At 45.9% G+C, this 19474-nt stretch overlaps 1 protein-coding gene across 1 annotated transcript in view; it reads right to left on the bottom strand.

Annotated features, from left to right (window-relative positions):
* LOC147751267 (putative tetratricopeptide repeat protein 41) overlaps positions 1-19474 on the bottom strand; it is a 496241-nt gene that overhangs the window by 394211 nt on the left and 82556 nt on the right. The window contains exons 2-3 of the mRNA XM_086919170.1: positions 17806-17998; positions 16209-16426 (exon numbers count right to left, since the gene is read on the bottom strand). Of these exons, the coding sequence (XP_086775296.1) occupies positions 16209-16426; positions 17806-17998 (411 nt within the window). The remainder of the gene's footprint in view (positions 1-16208; positions 16427-17805; positions 17999-19474) is intronic.

Genomic DNA, 19474 nt, shown 5'->3' with positions numbered 1-19474 from the left:
TCTCCGGCCTAAGACTGCGCAAGCGCAGCCTTTTAGGCCTTCGACCTAAAAAGGGTAGCACTATTAGTTTCAGGTGTGGCTCAAACACCCCTAGTTGTCCTGCATCTGGCAAGAGGTGCATGTTATGCAAGAAAAGTGGTCAGTTCCAGGTGGTAAGTAGATCAGGCAAAAAATCTACACGTGTCAACAGTGTTGAGTTATCAGATCCTGTGGAATTGTGTACTGAGAAACATCATGATGTGTTATTGACTGTTGAATGCAATGCTATCTTTGAATCCAAGATGGTTAAGGGGCCTTGGGGCTAAATATCATTGGGTAGCAGGTCTTAGCAAAGATGGGTCTATATCTGATACCAGGATCATTGCACCCCATAGCTTTAGGAGGTGTGTCTGAAGGGTATTCAGAGGGAGTGTGTAATGAAGAAGTATCTTAATGATAATGCTGCACATACTTTAGATATTGAGATGGTGTTGTAACAATTTCTGAGTGTGTTTTCTGACAAACTTGGAACCATCAAAGGTTTTCAACACCATATTTGTCTCAAGTCAGATGCTCTGCCAGTGTCTTACAAAAACTGATGGACAATCTCTTGGTAGACATCCCGGGGGTCCAGGCCTACCAGGATGATATTTTGGTGTTTGCTGGTGATTGGGAAACACACTTAACTCTGTGTAAGGTGTTATCTGTTCCAGCCAAGGTAGGTATGACAATTAGGAAGATCAAATGAAAGTTTGGGGTGCAACAACTTGAGTATTTGGGTCACATGGTGTAACCGCAGCACATTAAACCCTGGTTTCCCTTGATTAGTGCTATTTGTGAAGCTATATCTCCCTAAGACAGGGAGATATACGGATGGACGGAGCATCTGAATCAATCAAAAACTCACACCCAGTCAAAAGATCAGGGTTTGATCCATCACCGTTCTTTAGCCCACTCTGCCACCCCAGTTCAGACATGGCCATATGCAAATCAGTCTGACCCTGTGCCTCATCTGAACAGTCCAGCCCGAACTGCCAAGCCATGTCTTCCCTGGACCGTAAACAAGCTTCCGAGGACCGGTTTCTGGCATTCCAGCCGTCTTCAGCCCGGCTTGCTTGAATCCAGTGGCAAAGTGAGCAAGGGACTCATGTCTGAGCATACCCTGCCACACTTATGGCGGCCAAAAGCGGTACAAAAGGGGGTGGTGATGGACGGAGCATCTGAATCAATCAAACACTCACATCCAGTTAAAAGATCAGGGTTTGATCCATCAGATGCTCCGTCCATCACCACCCCCTTTTGTACCGCTTTTGGCCGCCATAAGTGTGGCAGGGTATGCTCAGACGTGAGTCCCTTGCTCACTTTGCCACTGGATTCAAGCAAGCCGGGCTGAAGACAGCTGGAATGCCAGAAACCGGTCCTCGGAAGCTTGTTTCCGGTCCAGGGAAGACATGGCTTGGCAGTTCGGGCTGGACTGTTCCCATGAGGCACAGGGTCAGACTGATTTGCATATAGCCATGTCTGAACTGGGGTGGCAGAGTGGGCTAAAGAACGGTGATGGATTAAACCCAGATCTTTTGACTGGGTCTGAGTGTTTGATTGATTCAGATGCTCCGTCCATCACCACCCCCTTTTGTACCGCAGTTTAACTGTCAGCAGTTGTGCAGGCTGAAAGCCCATGCAATGGGTTGTATATTCGGGAAAAGAACGATGGTAGGAGGCTTCAACTTGGAATAATCCCTAACCAAAATGTTCACACCTTACCAGATGAGAGGAGGGCGGGTTGGAACGGACAGCTATGGAGAGTGTTATGGATGGCTCCGCTTGCAGGGAAGAAAGTTTGTGTAGCCAACGTCCTCTACACGCTGCACAAGTGGAAACTTTATGTTGGGGACATGTTTGCATCTGCACATATCTAAATTTAGTTCAAACTTGTATGCATCGACATGTTTTTTTTTTACTACTGCTTACTGTGATGCAGTTAAACAGCAAAGTGATTGATTGGTCGGCGCCCTGTATTCTGTAATACCAGAAAAGGAAACCACGCCCTCCGCCCTCCTGCTCTCTACCTCAGTGCACTTCAGAGGCTAATTATCAATTATGGTCCGATGACAAGCACTCCATTTGTACTCGCTGGTGAAGCATCTTTTGTCCCGGTGGGCTCTCTGTTCAGAGGAGTACGATCTCCAGATGGTTGGGTCACCACAGTTTCGGTCCAATCTGGGTTGGTGGTTGGTGCAGTCCCATCTCTCTAAGGGTCTTCCGTTTATGGTGTCCCCTTGTCGGGTGGTCATGACCGATGCCAGCATCCTCGGCTGGGTGGCGACCTTAGATTCCCGTTTTAACCCGGTCGGTGGGATCACCTGCAGGCGGGATGCTCATCCAATTTCATGGAGATGAAGGCAATCCATCTGGCTTGTCTGGAATTTGCCCCTGTCCTCCTGGGGCATCATGTTCTGGTCCGTAGGGACAATCAGGTGGTGAAGGGCTTCCAAAATCATCAGGGGGGTTGCAGGATCCGCTCCCTTTGGCTCCTGGCTCAGGAGATCCTATCTTGGACGGAGGCATCAGTCTTGGACGGAGGCATCAGTCTTGTCCCTTGGGCGGTGTATCTCCCGGCGAAGGAGAACTGCATGGCAGATTTCCTGAGCAGAGTTTTTCATCAGATGGCTTCCATCTCCCTGAGGGTGTTGGTGTTCCGTCTTCTGAAGGTCCGGTTTGGGTGCCCAACTGTGGATTTGTTCATGGACGAGTTTAATGCTCACCTGCCGCACTTCTGTATTCTTCGTGTGTGCTCAGGCGTGGCAGCTGGATGCATTGTCGTTCCGTTGGCCGGACTCCCTTCTTTATGCCTTTCTCCCCGATTCCCTTGATTCCACGTTTTCTGTGAAAGATTCGCCAGGACGGGGCATTTGTTCTGTTGGTGGTGCCTGGCTGGGTTTGTCGCCCTTGGTTTCCTCTTCTGAGGGAGATGGCTGTCCAGGAGGGCTGGTCAATTCCGGATCTCCAGTATCCTTTGCGGCCCTGCACTTCCGGTGGGGGTGTTGCACCGGCTTCATCTTCAGGCCTGGCTCTTGAGAGGATAATTAATAAACAAAAGGAATCCACTCAAGTAAGGGTTTGCCTACTCTGAGTGGATTCCTTTTGTTTATTAACTACTGACCAGGGTGTACGATTCCACCTGTGAACCCTCTCTCTCCTTCTTGTTAATTTAGTCTTGAGAGGATAAACCTGCTGGCACAAGGTTGCTCCCAGGAGGTGGTGGAGTTGCTCAGAGCTCCCGCCATCCGGCTACTCTTCTTTCTTATTCCCGCCATTTAGGATTGTTTTCTCTGTGGTGTGTTTCATAGGGTGTTGACCCTGTTTCTAAAGATCCATTGAGGGTGCTCATTTTCCTTGCTCATGGGTTTACCCTGGGCCTGGGCACTTCTGCTCAGCTGCCGCAGTGGGCAGCCTTGCAGAGTTTTCACAGTTCTCTGTTGGACGGGCTGGATCCTTTGGTGGCCCGTTTGCCCTGGAGTTGCTTTTTGCAATGTCCTAGGGCGATTTGTCTGGCGCCTTCCTGGGATCTTTCTTTGGTGTACGGGCCCTTCAGGGTTTTCTCGTTGATCCCCTGTAGTCTGTGGATTTGAAGTTACTCACCATGAAAGTATTATTTTTGGTGGCAATCATCTCTGCTTGTCAGATCGGGGAGCTGGGCTCTTTTCTGCGTTCTCCTCCGTTCATGCGGGTCCTGCCGGATCGTCCTGTGTTACGCCCGGATCCGAAATTCCTGCCCAAGGTCCCTTCGGTTGTCAACCACTCCCGTGAGGTGATGATGCCTTCTTTCCCTCTGGTTCCTGGGCCTGGGGTGGAGTCTGCCCTCTCGCTTTTGGATGTCTGTCGGGCTGTGTTGTTGTATTTAGAACGGACTGTTCCTTTCTGCTGCTGTGACAGTTTGCTTGTCACTTTTGGTCTGCTGCTCCAGTCTGGTCACAAACCTTCTTTATCCACTCGGAGTCGGTGGATCAAGCAGGCTATCTTGCTGGCCTACAGTTCTTATTGTTCTGAGGTGTTGGCCCCGGGTTCAGGGTCAGTATACCACGGGTCTGCCTGTGTCCTGGGCCTCTTTCAAGGGGGTGTCTACGGAGGATATCTGTTGGGCCGCAACCTGGTCCTCCCCACACATGTTTACTGCCGGTTGGTTTTGGGTTGTCCTTCGACTGTGGGGTTTGCTGAAGTAGTTCTCTGGACTGGTTCTTCCGGCTCCTGGTGTTTCTGTTTTCTGTGTTTTCTTCTGGGTTGTTTTTTTCCGAATTGTTTTAAGTTTTTGGGGATTAACCCCTATTCTTTTGCATCTTCTGCTTCTCAGTTGTTTCTTGTGTGTTCCATGAAGCCACTTGGCTTGGGTATATGTTCACTTTGTGACTCTGGTGGCGAGGAAGACTTGCGAGGAGGTAATGCCCCAGTTACTTACCGGTAATCTTCGTTACTCTAAGTATTGTCTTCCTCACCACATGAGTACCCATCCCTCCCTCCCTGTTTTTCAATCGGCTTCATTGGTCTTGGGGCTTGGTATTTCTACAGGTAGTGTGATGGGCCGACCCTCCTCTTCTACTGGGTCAGGGGTGACGGTGGACAGCCATGTTGGAGCGGGATGGGAGGCATAGGATACTAACTTTGCTTTGAGGGTTCCGGGTGGAGCTGAATCTCACTTTGTAACTCGTGTTGCGAGGAAGACAAAACTCGGAGTAATGAAGTTTACTAGTAAGTAACTGGGGCATTAGCTTCTGTTCAGTTTGTGTAGAAAAAATGATGGCTTTGCATTTCATACGAATAAGATGGCGTGGTTGTCCATAGTCCGAATAACAGACGTCTTCAGTTTTTCTTAATACATGATTTGCTTTTCCCTTTTCATAGTGGCTTTAACTATCTCCCTCCTCCTTAGCAGCTAAGCAGGACCAGTGTGGTGCACATATCACAACTGTAGATAAGTCCATCTACTTCTGCTTCCTATGTTCTCAGAGGGTACCATAGTTGGTTCCGTGAATGGTTAGATCATCCAGTCCAGGTTGTTGCATGCTGAGATTTGTAGTCCTTTTTTAACCACATTCTAAAAACAGAACTAAGAGTCTCAGACATCAAGAAAATTCCTGGACTGGATGAACTAATCACACATGGCACTGGGAAACCCAAGATCTCTGTGGCCTCAAACATTGTTTCCTGGCAGCCTGGAAGCTCAACTGAATGATTCACAGAGGGCTTTCTGTCCTGATTTCGGCCCTTAAGAGGTTCTTACTGATTTACTAGGCAATCTTCAGATGGTTGCAGATGGTGACAAGAGACATTGCCATGTCTTTGTTGGATTTATCAGCAGTATCTGACTCTGTCAATATGCTGGTACAGGGGAACACATTTTAAATGGTTCACTTCCTTCCTGTCTAAATGCAAACAATGTTTCTATACTACCTTTACTTGGTGAAAATATGCACAACGTAAAACTGCACACAGAGTAAGCTCTGAACTACATAAAAGGCAAAAAATAGTGCAAAGTGATAATTACAGCATAATATGCATGCCACTGATGTGAGCAACCATGCAGACAAGGTCCAGATGTACAATCGTTTTTAATGGTCACAAACGGAAATTCAGTCCACTAAAAAGGGTTGTAGCATGTACCAAAGCTATTTTGCGAACCAGTAATATTACCAACTCGCAAAATAGGTTTTGCGAGTCGCAATTGGCAAGAGGCGTGCGAAGGGCGTCCCTCCCTAATACCGAATCGCAGGGGGGGTGTAAGACTGTTTTGCAACTCAAATCTGGTCACCAAACAATGGCATTTACCACCAATATTTAATTGGTGGAAAGCCACTCACAAACAGGAAGGAGTCTCATTGAGACCCTTTGTCCCTTGGTGATTGGCTGCGAAAAAGTTTTTTAAGAGCAGGCAGTGGTCCCATGGTCCACAGCCTGCTCTTAAAAAATGAAACTGAAACATTTAATTTTTATTTTTTCAATGCATCCTGTTTTCCTTTAAGGAAACCGGCTGGATTTTTTTTAAACTGCTATATTGAAAAAGCAGTCACAGACATGGTGGTCTGCTGACCCCAGCAGGCCACCATCCCTGTGAGTGCTGGCTATTCCCAATCGGTCGCAAATGCGACCTGCCTCATGAATATTAATGAGGCAGGCCCTTTACGACCCCTTTGGAAATAGCAAACAGTGTCTCAGACACTGTTGTACATCAGTGTTTGAGACTCACAATTTGTGGGTCGCAAAAAAATTAAATTGTGATTTGCAAAGCCTGAGGGTCGTACATCTGGCCCAAGGTGTTTGTGTGATCTAAACATGATTTAATGGTGCGCCACTGCACAAAGGCAAACAACCAGTATCTTGCTTGCGGTTTACACTGATGTAAACTCCAGCATAATTTTTGTTGTGCAGACGTATGTTCTGATTAAGTTTTAGTGAAGAGGTAGCAGGTAATCGTTTTGTTACTCTGCAGATACATGATGTATATTTTGGAATTGCAGGCCAGAATGTGTTCTTTGATGCATTCACTTTGCCTTCTAGTTGATATTTTAATAGTGGATGTACTGCATTTTTGTTTAGGATGTGCGCTATTTGGATGCCTTGGTCTGAAATTAGGACAGAGTTCTATTTACTAATCGCCCTAGCACGCTACTTGTTTTCTATTGCTGTCATGAAAACATGCTTTTGGATTTACTGCTTTTTTTGTTCGTGAGGTAAAGACGTGCACTTAGACACCATTAAAGAAAGCTAGTAGCCTTTGCCAAAAGCATAATGTGCATTGTTTTGCTGGGTAAGATTTGTGAGTACACCACCTACAACAAAAACATCATCTCCTGACTGCTTTTCATAGAAGGCTACTTTGAAAGTATAGCTTACGTCTGCAAATGCACTCCGTCCAGCAAAGAGGCCCTTTTTCCACCTTCCATACTGCTGAAGCCAAGATGTTCCTTCCTTATGTTATTTTCTTTCTAGGACAGCTTAGGACAACACGCAAGTTGCTACTATTCTAACGAAAAGTAGACATGTTGGTTTTGTCAATGCGTGTTACAATTGTTGCTGAGCCGCTTGTGAAACTATTGATTCTCAAGGCCTCCAGTTGTTCATCGTTGGCGTCTCAGGTATAATCACACTTGGATCTCAAGAGGCTAACTCTCGGGTCTCACCCGAGGGTCACTTTATTATCTCATGTGAAGGTCATTTATTTATTTATTTATTTATTTATATTATTATATAGCGTAGGACTCGACTTGAGGATATAATGTGAGGGTTACTTTAAGAGCTAACATGAGGGTTATTTTATTAAATGCTTTAGATTTCTCCATCAGCCGGCTGATTAATCAATGTACTGGTACACTGCTTCTTCCCAGTGGCGATAGATGCAAAGCGGAAGTGTGCCTGGGATTTATTGAGGCTTAACAGCAGTGCAAGGTATAACTCGGACCGGCCATCAAGGGGGAGCAGGAAGTCTGGAAACACATGCTTCAGAATATGAGTATAAACTATGTGCTCCTCAGAGCTGACAACATTACGCGTATCTGCCCCCTCACCGGCCCCACACACACACACACAGCCACACACACACACAACCACACACACACAACCACACACACACACACAACCACACAAACACAGCCACACACACAACCACACACACAACCACACACACAACCACACACACAACCACACACACCACCACACACATAAATACAAACACAACACACACAACCACATACATAACCACACATACAACCACACACAACCACACACACACAACCACACACAGAACCAACTGTCAGTGCACACTTTCCGGAGCACAGACACCATCAGTCATCAGTGCACGCTTTCACCGGGCACAAACACCACCAGCTATCAGTGCATGCTTTCACCAGACACAAACACCACCAGCCGTTAGTGCACGCTCCCACCAGGCACACACCGCCAGACGTCAGTGAGCGTTTTCACCAGGCACCCACACACCACCAGCCGTCAGTGCACGCTTTCACTAGGCACACACACACCACCAGCCGTCAGTGCACGCTTTCACCAGGCACACACACCACCAGCCGTCAGTGCACACTTTCACAAGGCACACACACACCACCAGCCATCAGTGTACGCTTTCACCAGGCACACACACACCACCAGCCGTCAGTGCACGCTTTCACCAGGCACACACACACCACAAGCCATCAGTGCATGCTTTAACCAAGCACACACATACACACCACCAGCCGTCAGTGCACGCATTCACCAGGCACCCACCACCAGCCATCAGTGCACGCTTTCACCAGGCACACACACACACCACCAGCCGTCAGTGCACACTTTCAACAAGCACACACACAAACACCACCAGCCGTCAGTGCACGCTTTCACCAGGCACACACACCATCAGCCATCAGTGCACGCTTCCACCAGGCACACACGCCAACAGTCGGCAGTGCACACTTCCACCAGGCACACACACTACCAGCCATCAGTGCACAATTTCTACAGGCACACACACCACCAGCCATCAGTGCACACATCAATTGTTAACGCATCCACAATTAACTATTGTAACAATGGCAGTAAGGCGCACTTTACATTTAAAGCGCAGCATGCCACCATTGCTACAAAAATAAATACACATTTTATTGGCCTACAATTTATAGACTTTTGTTTCAATTGGTGTTGCAATTGGTGTTGCAATATTTAGCAATGCCAATAGCTCAAACTTAGATAATGCGAGACCTATTGCATTGTAAATGCTTGTTAATACTTATCAGTCACCCCCAAGGGTAAGCCCTCATTGTTCGTAGGGCAGGGCGCATAGCATTTAAAAAGTAGGACATCTATATTTAATGTTTTACATGTCCTGAAGTGAAAAACCTCCAAAGCCATTTTTCACTACGGCATGGCTAGACTTCTATAAACTAATACTGGTATGCCTATTGCATTTAATAAGCAAAATGAGAGGATGAGTTGTAATTGCCAGGCTGCCAACTTTGAAGCTGGGGAACCAGGTTCAAGTCCCAGGTTTAGCTCGACATCCTGTGATGCTGGGCAAATTACTTAATCTCCCCATACCTAAAAAAGCAAATACAATGAATGTGTCCTTGCGTAATGTAAGGTAAGCGGTACTCATATCAAGCCCTCCAATACCTTCGAGTCACATTTGCACTATATAAAATTGTAAAAACAAGAGATATATTCAGTTTCGGAGCAACTACAGAGATACTTCTTCCAATCATAGTAATTGTAATTTGAAATCCTCTTTAATGGTAAGGTTGCATTTTAAATTAAATGAGATTGAAAATGCCACTTTTAGAAAGTTATTGTGGAATAATACAGTTAATATTAACAATAATATGTACAATCGCAATACAGAGGGTTTGAATAAGGTCAGAGGAGGAAGAAACCACATAGACCGATGATTCAGTATATCAAACAGGGCGAAGGAGCATAGACAGTGTAAGAAATTTCTTGAAAAACATTTGTGCATAGTGCCCCAAGTGAACAAAGACCTAAAGCATTGGTGAAAGTGTGATATTATTTTACAAGGTTTCCAAAATGTCATACAAGTCGACCATTATCAGATATATTTAATTTGAACAGCAGCTATATACAATGACACACGCTGGGTAATGGTTCGCTTCCTCTTTATGTTGACCTTTGGAGCAGGTATAATGAGCATGTTTATGTGCTCAAGTGGGGTGGGATGTTCTGATGTCATCAGATTCTGACTGCCATTGGCTGTCCAAACGTTATGCATGAGACCCAGAACCTTAACTCAGGACACGCAGGATGGAGAGAGGGAGTTCCTCGGGTACACTGACCAGGAGATCTGACAAGGGAACACACAGACCTGTAAAGTTATATCTCAACTACAGACTAAGGTGGAAGTTGGCAACTAACGCCATACTCCTATTTCTACAAACAGTGAGAGGTGCATGGAAGTGGACGACTGTGCTGTTGTCGGATATTTTAATTTATAATGCTTTCTTAGGCTAAACTGTCAGGAATAGTATTTCTTAAAGCACAAGAGTGAGTTGGACGTGGTGGACAGAGTCCCCCCACTAAGCTAAGAGAGTGAATGCTCATCTCCCTTAACCCGAGGATGGGGGAGGCTTCAAGGCATCTGTTGTGATCTGAAGAATCAGGGTTCCCACCAAATCAAGCGTTTCCCAGGTCCAACTACTGGGTGCTGTGGCCTTCTCTTGGACTGTAGCCGCCAAGCGTCATCCTCTACATCTATGAGAAATACTTAGGAGGGTACCCACCTGGTTTTCCAATGTTATCAGCAAACAATGATGTTTGTTTAAATTTTTTTGTCACTTTCACTCATTACTAAGTTTAATTCTCCTCCTCTGGGGACGCTAAAGGGTAAATGGGAAGCGGATATAGGAAGAGAGATTCCTGAGACAGTGTGGACACAACTGCTGAGAAGGGCTTGGAAGAGCACGCGTAATGCGCGATTTCAACTAGTGCACTTCTACATCCTCCACCGAGCATACCTGTCCCCGGGGAAGATCAAAAAATACTTTCTGTAGATTCCGCGGGATGTCCCAGGTGTAAGGCAGTTGGTGTAGAGCCAGATCACATGCTATGGACATGCCCTATTCTGAATCCTTACTGGAAGACAGTGGGTGACACACTTAACGAGGTAGCAGAGCGAGGCTTGGTGTTTGACATGGCCGTTGGGGTTCTCCATTGGTTTCCTCACACCCCTAAAAATAAGATCATGAGCAAATTCATAGATATGGGGCTCATCCTTGCAAAGCGTGAAATTACACGACACTGGAAGGCAGTGACGGGTCCTACGGGTACTAGATGGCGAAATGAGTTTCTTAAATGGGCTGGTGGGGAAAGCATGTTGAGGTTTCAATCGGCACGACGACAACAGAACGACAAGGCTTTAGAAATGGCACAAGCATGGGAGGCACTGGTACAAAGACTGCGTGACTATGACACACGGCACGAATCGGAGGACTAAAACCATGATTGGAGTATACCCCCATAGCACGACAGGTACATAGCACGAACCATTGCCTGACGACTCCTGTGCTTGAGAACCACCATGACTGCAACATATCCCGCACACTAATGGTGGGAATTAGGGAGGGGGAGGGAGTGAATTTTAGCATTTCTTGAGTAATGGGGCAAGCTAGGGTAAGAATACCCTTTATTGAGATTTCCTATATTTGATCCTGTTCATATCTAGGTCCACTATTTAAGATTCTAAAGTAAGGGGCCACTCAAGTAAAATAGAATTACATAGGAAATGTAACAAATGATGTATGTTGTGTGACAAAAAACCCAATAAAATTTGTTTACAAAAAAAATCACTACGTTTAATTCTCCCTTAATATGTGGAAAACATAGGAGTGATTTAGTGAAGGTGAAATTTACACATTTCTGTGTGTGAGGGATTCTATTTATTGGATGTTTTTGCAAAAGTGTTCTTTCAGTCTTCTGGCCCCTGATAAAATATAATATAATCACAAGCCTTTTTTGCACGTCACATTTTTTTAAACTGTCATAAATAAATATATTTGACTTAATATGTCATTCTTGATAACACCTCTCTATAAGTGTAAAATATGAATGATAATTTTGAAGGTGCACACCTTCTTAAGCAGTCTCTTCATTTCTTAATTTGCATTCATGATTTCATAATGTACAAATGATTAAAAAAATGTAAATGCATTTTTCTTTAAATCTTGGTTCGTGCACTGCCAAAAACATTTACTTCGTCACAAACCATATGAATGCGTATACATTTGTGGTGATTAGCTATGAGTACATACGTTGAAAGCATTATAATTATATATTCTATACAGTGAAGACTGCATCTCAGATTTGACTGTAAAATTGGCCCATTCCCTCAAAGGTGAGAAAAGCGATAAGTATGTGACATCACGTCCTGTAATGCCATTCTATGTGACAACGTACACAGCTTATGCCAATTAGTCCTCCCGCGTTTTTTAGGTCTCGGCCTGCGAAAGACTGCGCACATGCGCAGTCGAGCCGGCGAGATTTAATGAGGTAGGGAGAGTTTCACTAGCGAGGTTAAGCCCCACCCCTCTTTTCCATTGGCTGGCACCCTGAAAGGTGGCCAGCCATTGGAGAAGAGGTCCTAGTGACGTTCTTCCTTCTCTCTAAGCCCTGTCCTTTTCAGACTGGGCTCCTTGACTTACATTTGTGGTAAAAGCTTTCTTGTCTTCTTTATGGGGCCAGATGGCCCCATCAGCACAGCAGCAAGTCAGGCTGAGGCCGTCCGAATGGGGCGGCTCCATAAGAGAAAAGTCGGCATTGTGCGAGATGCAAAAATCCTGGTGAGCGCTTGTTGTGATTTGAAAAGGCTTAGAAAGGTCAAGTCATCCAGTGCTTAATTTGTAAGACTGCTGTCAATGGGCATCGCTGGCCTACGGAATTCGGGGGACGTGCCCTCGCTTGGCCATGTCCCCAAATCTGTGTTTTGCATTCGTGTACAGTACCCTTCTTTGTCCGCGTCCCCCAATTCCGTAGGCCAGCACTGCACCTCGATAGCAGTCAGTTCTGAATGCTTGTATGGGAGCCGCCGCCGCCAATAGTTTGTCGTCTGCGTCTCTCAAGCTGTCATAAGCAGCTGCTTCTGACCCGGAGAGGTTTTAATGGCGATGTCTCTTAGCAACACAGCAGACTTCAGAGTCTCCTCGCGCATTGAGTTGAGAAATAGTAACACTATTTCCGTGCCATCCCTATACAGCAACAGTTGACACAGGGATCAGTGTTTCAAGTAGTTAAATTATTATTTAACCGCCACGGTTTTCGTCTGAAAGGTTCCGGCAGGTCAAAGCTACCAACGTTTGAAGGGGGGCAAGCAGGGGAGGCACGAAAAACGGGGCAAATCATATAAGGTTTGGCACAACACATACCACTTCTGCATGTTATGCCTTATTTCATGTTCACATGCAGATGGTTTGAAAAGGGAATACTGGTTCTGGTGATTATTTTGTTAAAATGTATTCTGTGAGAATTGAGGGCATTCCTCTTTCCACTCATACAACCATTTCACATCCTTCTCGTATGCTTACTGAAATCTTTTTACCTGCTTTCCGTACACTCGTCCCCTCATCCTTTCCTCGTCTCTCTTGTAACAGGGATCACCCCGACCAGTGCTTAATCTGTAAAAGAGTTAGTGCTGCGGCCTAAAGATTTCCTCAGAAGCCCAATGAGTTCATGTGTCGAATTATACAGTGAAATTTCCTCTTGCTTAAGGGGATTTTTTCTTAATTTTTTGTAATTAGTTAGATTAGTTTAATGTCCTTAGCAGACAAGAAAAACGAATTGTGTTCGACTTCTTTCATGTTATTGTGTGTGTGTGTGTATGTGTGGCTCTGTGTGTGTGTGGCTTTGTGTGTGTGTGGCTCTGTGTGTGTGTGTGGCTCCGTGTGTGTGTGCCTGTGTGTGTGTGTGTGGCTCTGTGTGTGTGTGTGGCTCTGTGTGTGTGGCTCTGTGTGTGTGTGTGTGTGGGTGGCTCTGTGTGTGTGGCTCTGTGTGTGTGGCACTGTGTGTGTGGCTCTGTGTGTGTCTGTGTGTGGCTCAGTGTGTGTGGGTGTGTGTGTCTGTGTGTGTGTGTGTGTGTGTCTGTGTGTGTGTGTGTGTCTGTGTGTGTGTGTGTCTGTGTGTGTATGTGTCTGTGTGATTATTTTTCTTTACCCCCCTCGCATTAAAAATGGGGGCAGACAGAGCTTCAATTGTTCCCCATTGCGGGACATTGTGCACCTGGATAACTGGATGTCGGCTGTGTCTGAGTGGACGGGCCATATGGCTATGCACAGATTGGGGGAAGGGAGGGAGGAGGATGAGGAGGGGGCCCTGGGGGGCTTGTGAAGGGGTGGAGGACGCCTTAGGTACACCAGCAGGTTAGAGTTAGAGGTATTCACCCCGCAGAACCCACCTCGAGACGAGAAAACTCTTCAGTGCATTAGTGTGCCACTTGGAGGGCATTAGAGGCAGTGTGTGCACACACGGGGAGAGCTCTTGTGAGACGTGCACATATCTCAGGGGCCAGGCACAGCGCTTTATTCTACACACTCTACAGCAACAAGGCCGAGAGAGCAGACACTTCGGTATTAGCGCTTTCTACACGGATTACGGCAACGTAGCTCCAAGAGCATACCCGACTCTGTGTGCACTTCTTCTAACCACTTTGAATTCACAGCTGAAAATGTGTATGAGTTCGCAGATCCCAGGTCACAGACTTGTGCCAGTGCGAGCATGTTTATTTCTCAGCCTCTGCCCAACAGGGGCACAGTGAGTTCTGTGTTCCGCGGCGCATGGGGGAGGGGGAGGGGCGACCTCCCTGGACCATGTGTTTATGTTATTAAAAATGTGCAGGTTCAGTAAACGGTTGCACGCATTCACGGAGATGCCTGGAGATGTACACAACTATTTCAGCAACTGTGTCGTGTTGTGCCTCGCACTGTGTATGCCTCGACAACACACTGTCTTTGCTAAGGTGCACCGTTGTGTTTTTCTTTTGTACATACATCGGTCTCTTTTTGAAAAAGTAGGCATTTTATTTCATAAGAGTTCTTTTTATTGGGGTTGTGCTGAAGTTAAAATATGCCCCTGTTTATTTATATACGAATTACGTGATACGGGGACCGCTATAATGGTTCACTAACACCAGTAACACGCGCAAAGCAACCAAATATTCAAATATTGTTTTGTGGAGCCCCGGCGCAGTGGGCGGTGCCGAGTAGAGTTAATTTGACAAAACGGAGCATTCTTAAATGCGCCCCAAACTGTATCACGGGTGTTCGGGGGACCTAGGAGCAGCCCGGACATCTGTCTGCGCAATCCAATAAAGTGTCACCTATTTCAATGGCGTCGAGCCCGGTGACGGCGTCAGAAAGAGACTCCAAGCTGCGCCGTTCATGGTGCAAGATGGCAGCCTCCGGAGGAGAGTTTCATGCAACGTGATCAAGTTATTCGCCAATTAGCATTGGTGTGCCGACCTGCAGGGATCGGTAGAGCAGATCCCGTGCCTTGCCTGATATCCCAATGCCTTCGAGAACTTGAATGACAGGTAATCAGATAATGCTTAGCTGAAGGAAGCGTCTCATACCACTGTGGCACAACTGCCCATAATCACAAGCTTAGATTGTGGGATTTAGATAATTGAATCAAAACTGTCTGTTTAATATTAAAGGGAAAAAGTGGCGACACGCTTTACCATTCTCCTTTCCATAATCCTTCCTGTGCATTGTTCTTTCATTCAAGCAGTCAATCTGGCACTGCGTCCTACTTAGAACAACACGATACTTCTGTGTAACCAGGGACTGGAAGCAGCGTTATGAGTCCTTAGATTTTTTTTTTTTAAACCAATGCTAATAATGTTTATTGTTTTAAAGACTCCAACCCACTTACTTTATTTACCCGGGACTATTAATTTAATGTCTTCAGTGACCCTGTGACCTAGAAATTGGTAACTACACAGCTCCTTCGAGTCTCTTTTTGGTGCCCAGCAATTTGATGCAGTCACCCATACTCGCTTCTATTCCCCCGATAGTCACTTTGTATGTACTGTGATGTTACCCAAATGGGTGTGTGTGTGGCTGTGAGTGTATGTGTGGCTGTGTGTGTGTGGCTGTCTGTGTGTGGCTGTGTGCGTGTGTGTATAGCTGTGTGGCTGTGTGTGTGTGTGGCTGTGAGTGTGTGTGTGGCTGTGTGTGTGTGTGTGTGGCTGTCTGTGTGTGGCTGTGTGTGTGTGTGTGTGTGTATAGCTGCGTGGCTGTGTGTGTGTGTGTGGCTGTGTATGTGTGGCTGTGTGTGTGTGGGGGGGCTGTGTCTGTGTGTGGCTGTGTGTGTGTGTGTGTGTGGCTGTGTGTGTGGGGGGGCTCTGTGTGTGTGTGTGTGTGGGTCTGTGTGTTTGTGTGTGGGTCTGTGTGTTTGTGTGTGGCATTTGTGAGAGATTAAGCTATTGGCATTGTAAATGACAATGCCATGTATTTATTTGTTTTCAAAACCAATACATAAATAAAAAAAAATCATTTACAATGCCAATAGCTCTAACTTTTGCAAAGGCGAGACTGTTGCATTGTAAATGCTTGTTGTAGTTCTTGTGCCCTTATGTCCACAAAAGCATGACATAAAGAAATTCTGGGATTCTCATTAACGGTAGCCATTCTGCACATTTGTTATACCATGAAGACTTAAAAAGGAGAAGGAAGTTGAAAAGGATTTACCGAAGTGCTGACACCGGAGTTCCGTGATGCAATGCTTCATAAAAGACATGACGTCATCACCGGCTCCACTGCTGCTACCAACATAATACGAAATGACGCTAATGTCCGGGTGCCTCAGCTTGAATGACTTCGCCCAGTGTGCCACCAGAGTTGATTTACCGCAGCCGCGCTCTCCGCTCAACAGCAGGATGGCTGAGTTTGATACCACAGACTGCGACCTAAAATAGAACGGTTGAGCGTTTTATCTTGGGCACAAAAAGTTAAGTTATCGCTGCGCATTATTACCGTATCTGTATCACTGATTTTAAATACTGCATGCTGCCAAAACCTCTGAGAGCTGGCACCATCGCAGACCGGATGGGCAGCAAGAAACAGGACGTGAATGTCGAGTCACAGCTCATTAACAATAATCGCCACCCTCTTTCCCAGGCCCAGTACACGATGACAAAGACTGAGGCCACGAGGCCGGCTCAGAAGCCGCCGTGACCCTGGCGCTGCTCGCACTCGAATTTGAGTGTCCTAAATAGCAGCGTATGGCATAACAAGTGGCAGCTTTCTTATCAAGGGAATACAACTTGCTGATGTTTATATTTTATGTAAATATACAATCTTGATATAAAACTGATAACATTGTAAAATGGAGACTCTACATTTTTTGATAAAGCATCTCCAGCCGTAAAATATAAGGATATTGCAATCACTAGGGAGTTAATTGACTATATACAGGAACAAGGTCGAAGGCTGAGTGACTTAATAAGGCTATGGAAGCCCAAGGTGGCTTGCAATATCTGTCTAACTTAAAGCAGGGGGTATTTTATTTATTATGGTACATGGTCAAACCTCACTTTCCCATGGCCTGCTTAAAGTTGCGCGTGCGGAGTTTCCGCAGGGCACACTGCAGAGAACGTGCGGTGTGGAGATTCCTCCTTCGTGAATGGGGCCCTCGGTGTCTCACTCTTTCCTCTGAACGACATAGTATGGTAGCAAACATGAAGAATACAAACAGTGTGGCAACCCTTATAGCACTCAGCTATCTGAAGGGCAGGTGAGCCCTCTACAGGGATTGTGCCATGCCCAATCAGAATCCGAGAAGGGAGCTTGTCGGTGGCCTTATGCCACTTATCTTTCCTCCTGTAGGGAAAGAAGCGCCTCAGTTAGATATGGTTGTCGGGGTTGCCTCAGCCTCATAGAAATCCCCTCTAAGAGTAGCAGTATAGATACAAATGCCCCCCTTGCCCAGAGAGTGTCTCGTGACGCAGCATAGCCTGGAAACGGAGTTTCTGAGACCCCGTTGATGCTTGGTTGAGGAGGTTCCACGCATGGAGAGTGAATGCAACACTGAACATCACACAGAGGACACAGACGCTGAGCGCGTGGAGAACCAGCCAGGGTGAGGGTGGACATGCAACAACGTAAGGAAATGTGCAAAGGTAGGTGACTGGACAAGGGTTCAAGTGTGCTGCCAAAGTTCAGCACAAAGGTCAGGACTACGTTATTTAAGGTGACTGACGCCGCTGGCTACAATACAGGGCAGGAGACCTTTGCCATAATTCACCACCTGCATTTGACTCATAACGTACAGTATTTCAGTGGTTACCTTGGCAGAGACGTGCAGAACATGCTCGGCGTCTTCTTGTCCGAGGAAGACGTTTCTCGCTGAATGTCGTCGTTCACGGCGAAGGCATCCAAATGTGCGAACATTTCCACTGCCTTCTCAGACGACACAAACTCTTTACAAAGCTTCTCTTCAAAAACGTCATGGTAAACCCGTTCAAGGTTATGTTCGTGACCTTCAAAGCAGAACAAGTTGGAAATAAACAAACATCATATTGTACCACAGTAAAAAAACAAGGATATGGAGCCCTACTGAAGAAACACGAGCAGGCCTCTTACATCTTATTTAAAAATGTATCAGCACTGGACAAACAATGTGTGTGAGTGTGTGCTCGGTACAGCCACTCGGGCGCGGGATATTAATGGAAGCAAACAGTAACTATAGCCAGCTTAGTCCGTCCAGCAAGCTGTTCACCACAGAATTTCTGTGTTCCCCTGGCACGTTGAGAACTTAACTTTCAGTCTATATTGGGGCTGCCTAGGGTTATATGATAAATACAAAGATTTAGTCTTAATGCTTTCTGGTCGTATCTCTGTTTATTGATTTATTACACATAACGATACATTTCTTTAAGTATTGTACAATTGATACAATGACATTTTATTTTTTAAATGATACCCTATTGGACATTGTTGTGTATGTAAGTTTAACCCGGTCCTCTGGGGTCTATGGGTTACTCCTCTTTCATACATTCCACTTCCTGCCCAGCATGAAGATTGTTAATGCATCAACGCATGCTGTACCCCACCCACTTCACCTAGCAGTGAGCAAGAATATCAAAGCAACGTTAGTATTTCTTCCACATTGTCCAATATCAAGGCTGTCTTTAGAGCAAATCATTTTGTTCTCCCACCAGCACCGCATGATTTTAGATCCCACCCCACACCCAACTATCTCTAAAGCTAGTCACACTAAACACAACCAGACCTTAATCTACTCAAGTAACCCCAGTAGAATCACCACCTCTAAATCCTGACACATCTCCTAAATAACACCTGAAGCTGCTTCTGAACTCTAGGTCTGCGGGCTCTAATGCAACTTGCATATCTGCCCTCTTTCAAGAATGTGACCTTGACACTACTCCACTCATGGAAACCTTCTTCTGCCCCTTCTCCATGCCACTATCTTACCACTAGGATACAACATCCTCTACTTCTAGAGGGCCGAAAAAATGGTGGCTCCCTTTAACTGCAAGAGGTTCCATAAATACAAACTGATCAACCGAAAAAACTCGATAAAACTCCATGATCCAATGAATGAACAACTTACACCACTCACATGGCAGAAAAAATAGTCTAGTGATGGCTTCCTTGATTATAGCTCTGATCAACACACATCCTCTGGGAGATATCACTCCAGTGTGAAAAGACAAATACATTCTCATACTCCTCCTCAAATCCTTCGACTCAGGCAACAACCTATGAAACAAGCATTAGCATAGCCAACAGGTCTCGCCTTGAGACCTTATAAATGTTTAGCCACGCAACAGTTAATGTGGTTGCACCAAGGATATTGTGCTGCATAACTAAATACTTAGAAGGTCCCAAAAGCGAGACCTATTGGCTATGCCAATGCTTGTTTTTTAAAGCATTTGGGCACATACGTTTCTTCAACGTAAGAGCCTTAGTAAAATACTCCTCTAAGGTGGCTC

Source organism: Lissotriton vulgaris, chromosome 1_1 (assembly GCF_964263255.1).
Source record: "Lissotriton vulgaris chromosome 1_1, aLisVul1.2, whole genome shotgun sequence".
NCBI lineage: Eukaryota > Metazoa > Chordata > Amphibia > Caudata > Salamandridae > Lissotriton > Lissotriton vulgaris.
The sequence above is the reverse complement of the archived record's forward strand: the minus strand, read 5'-3'. Positions and strand labels throughout refer to the sequence as shown.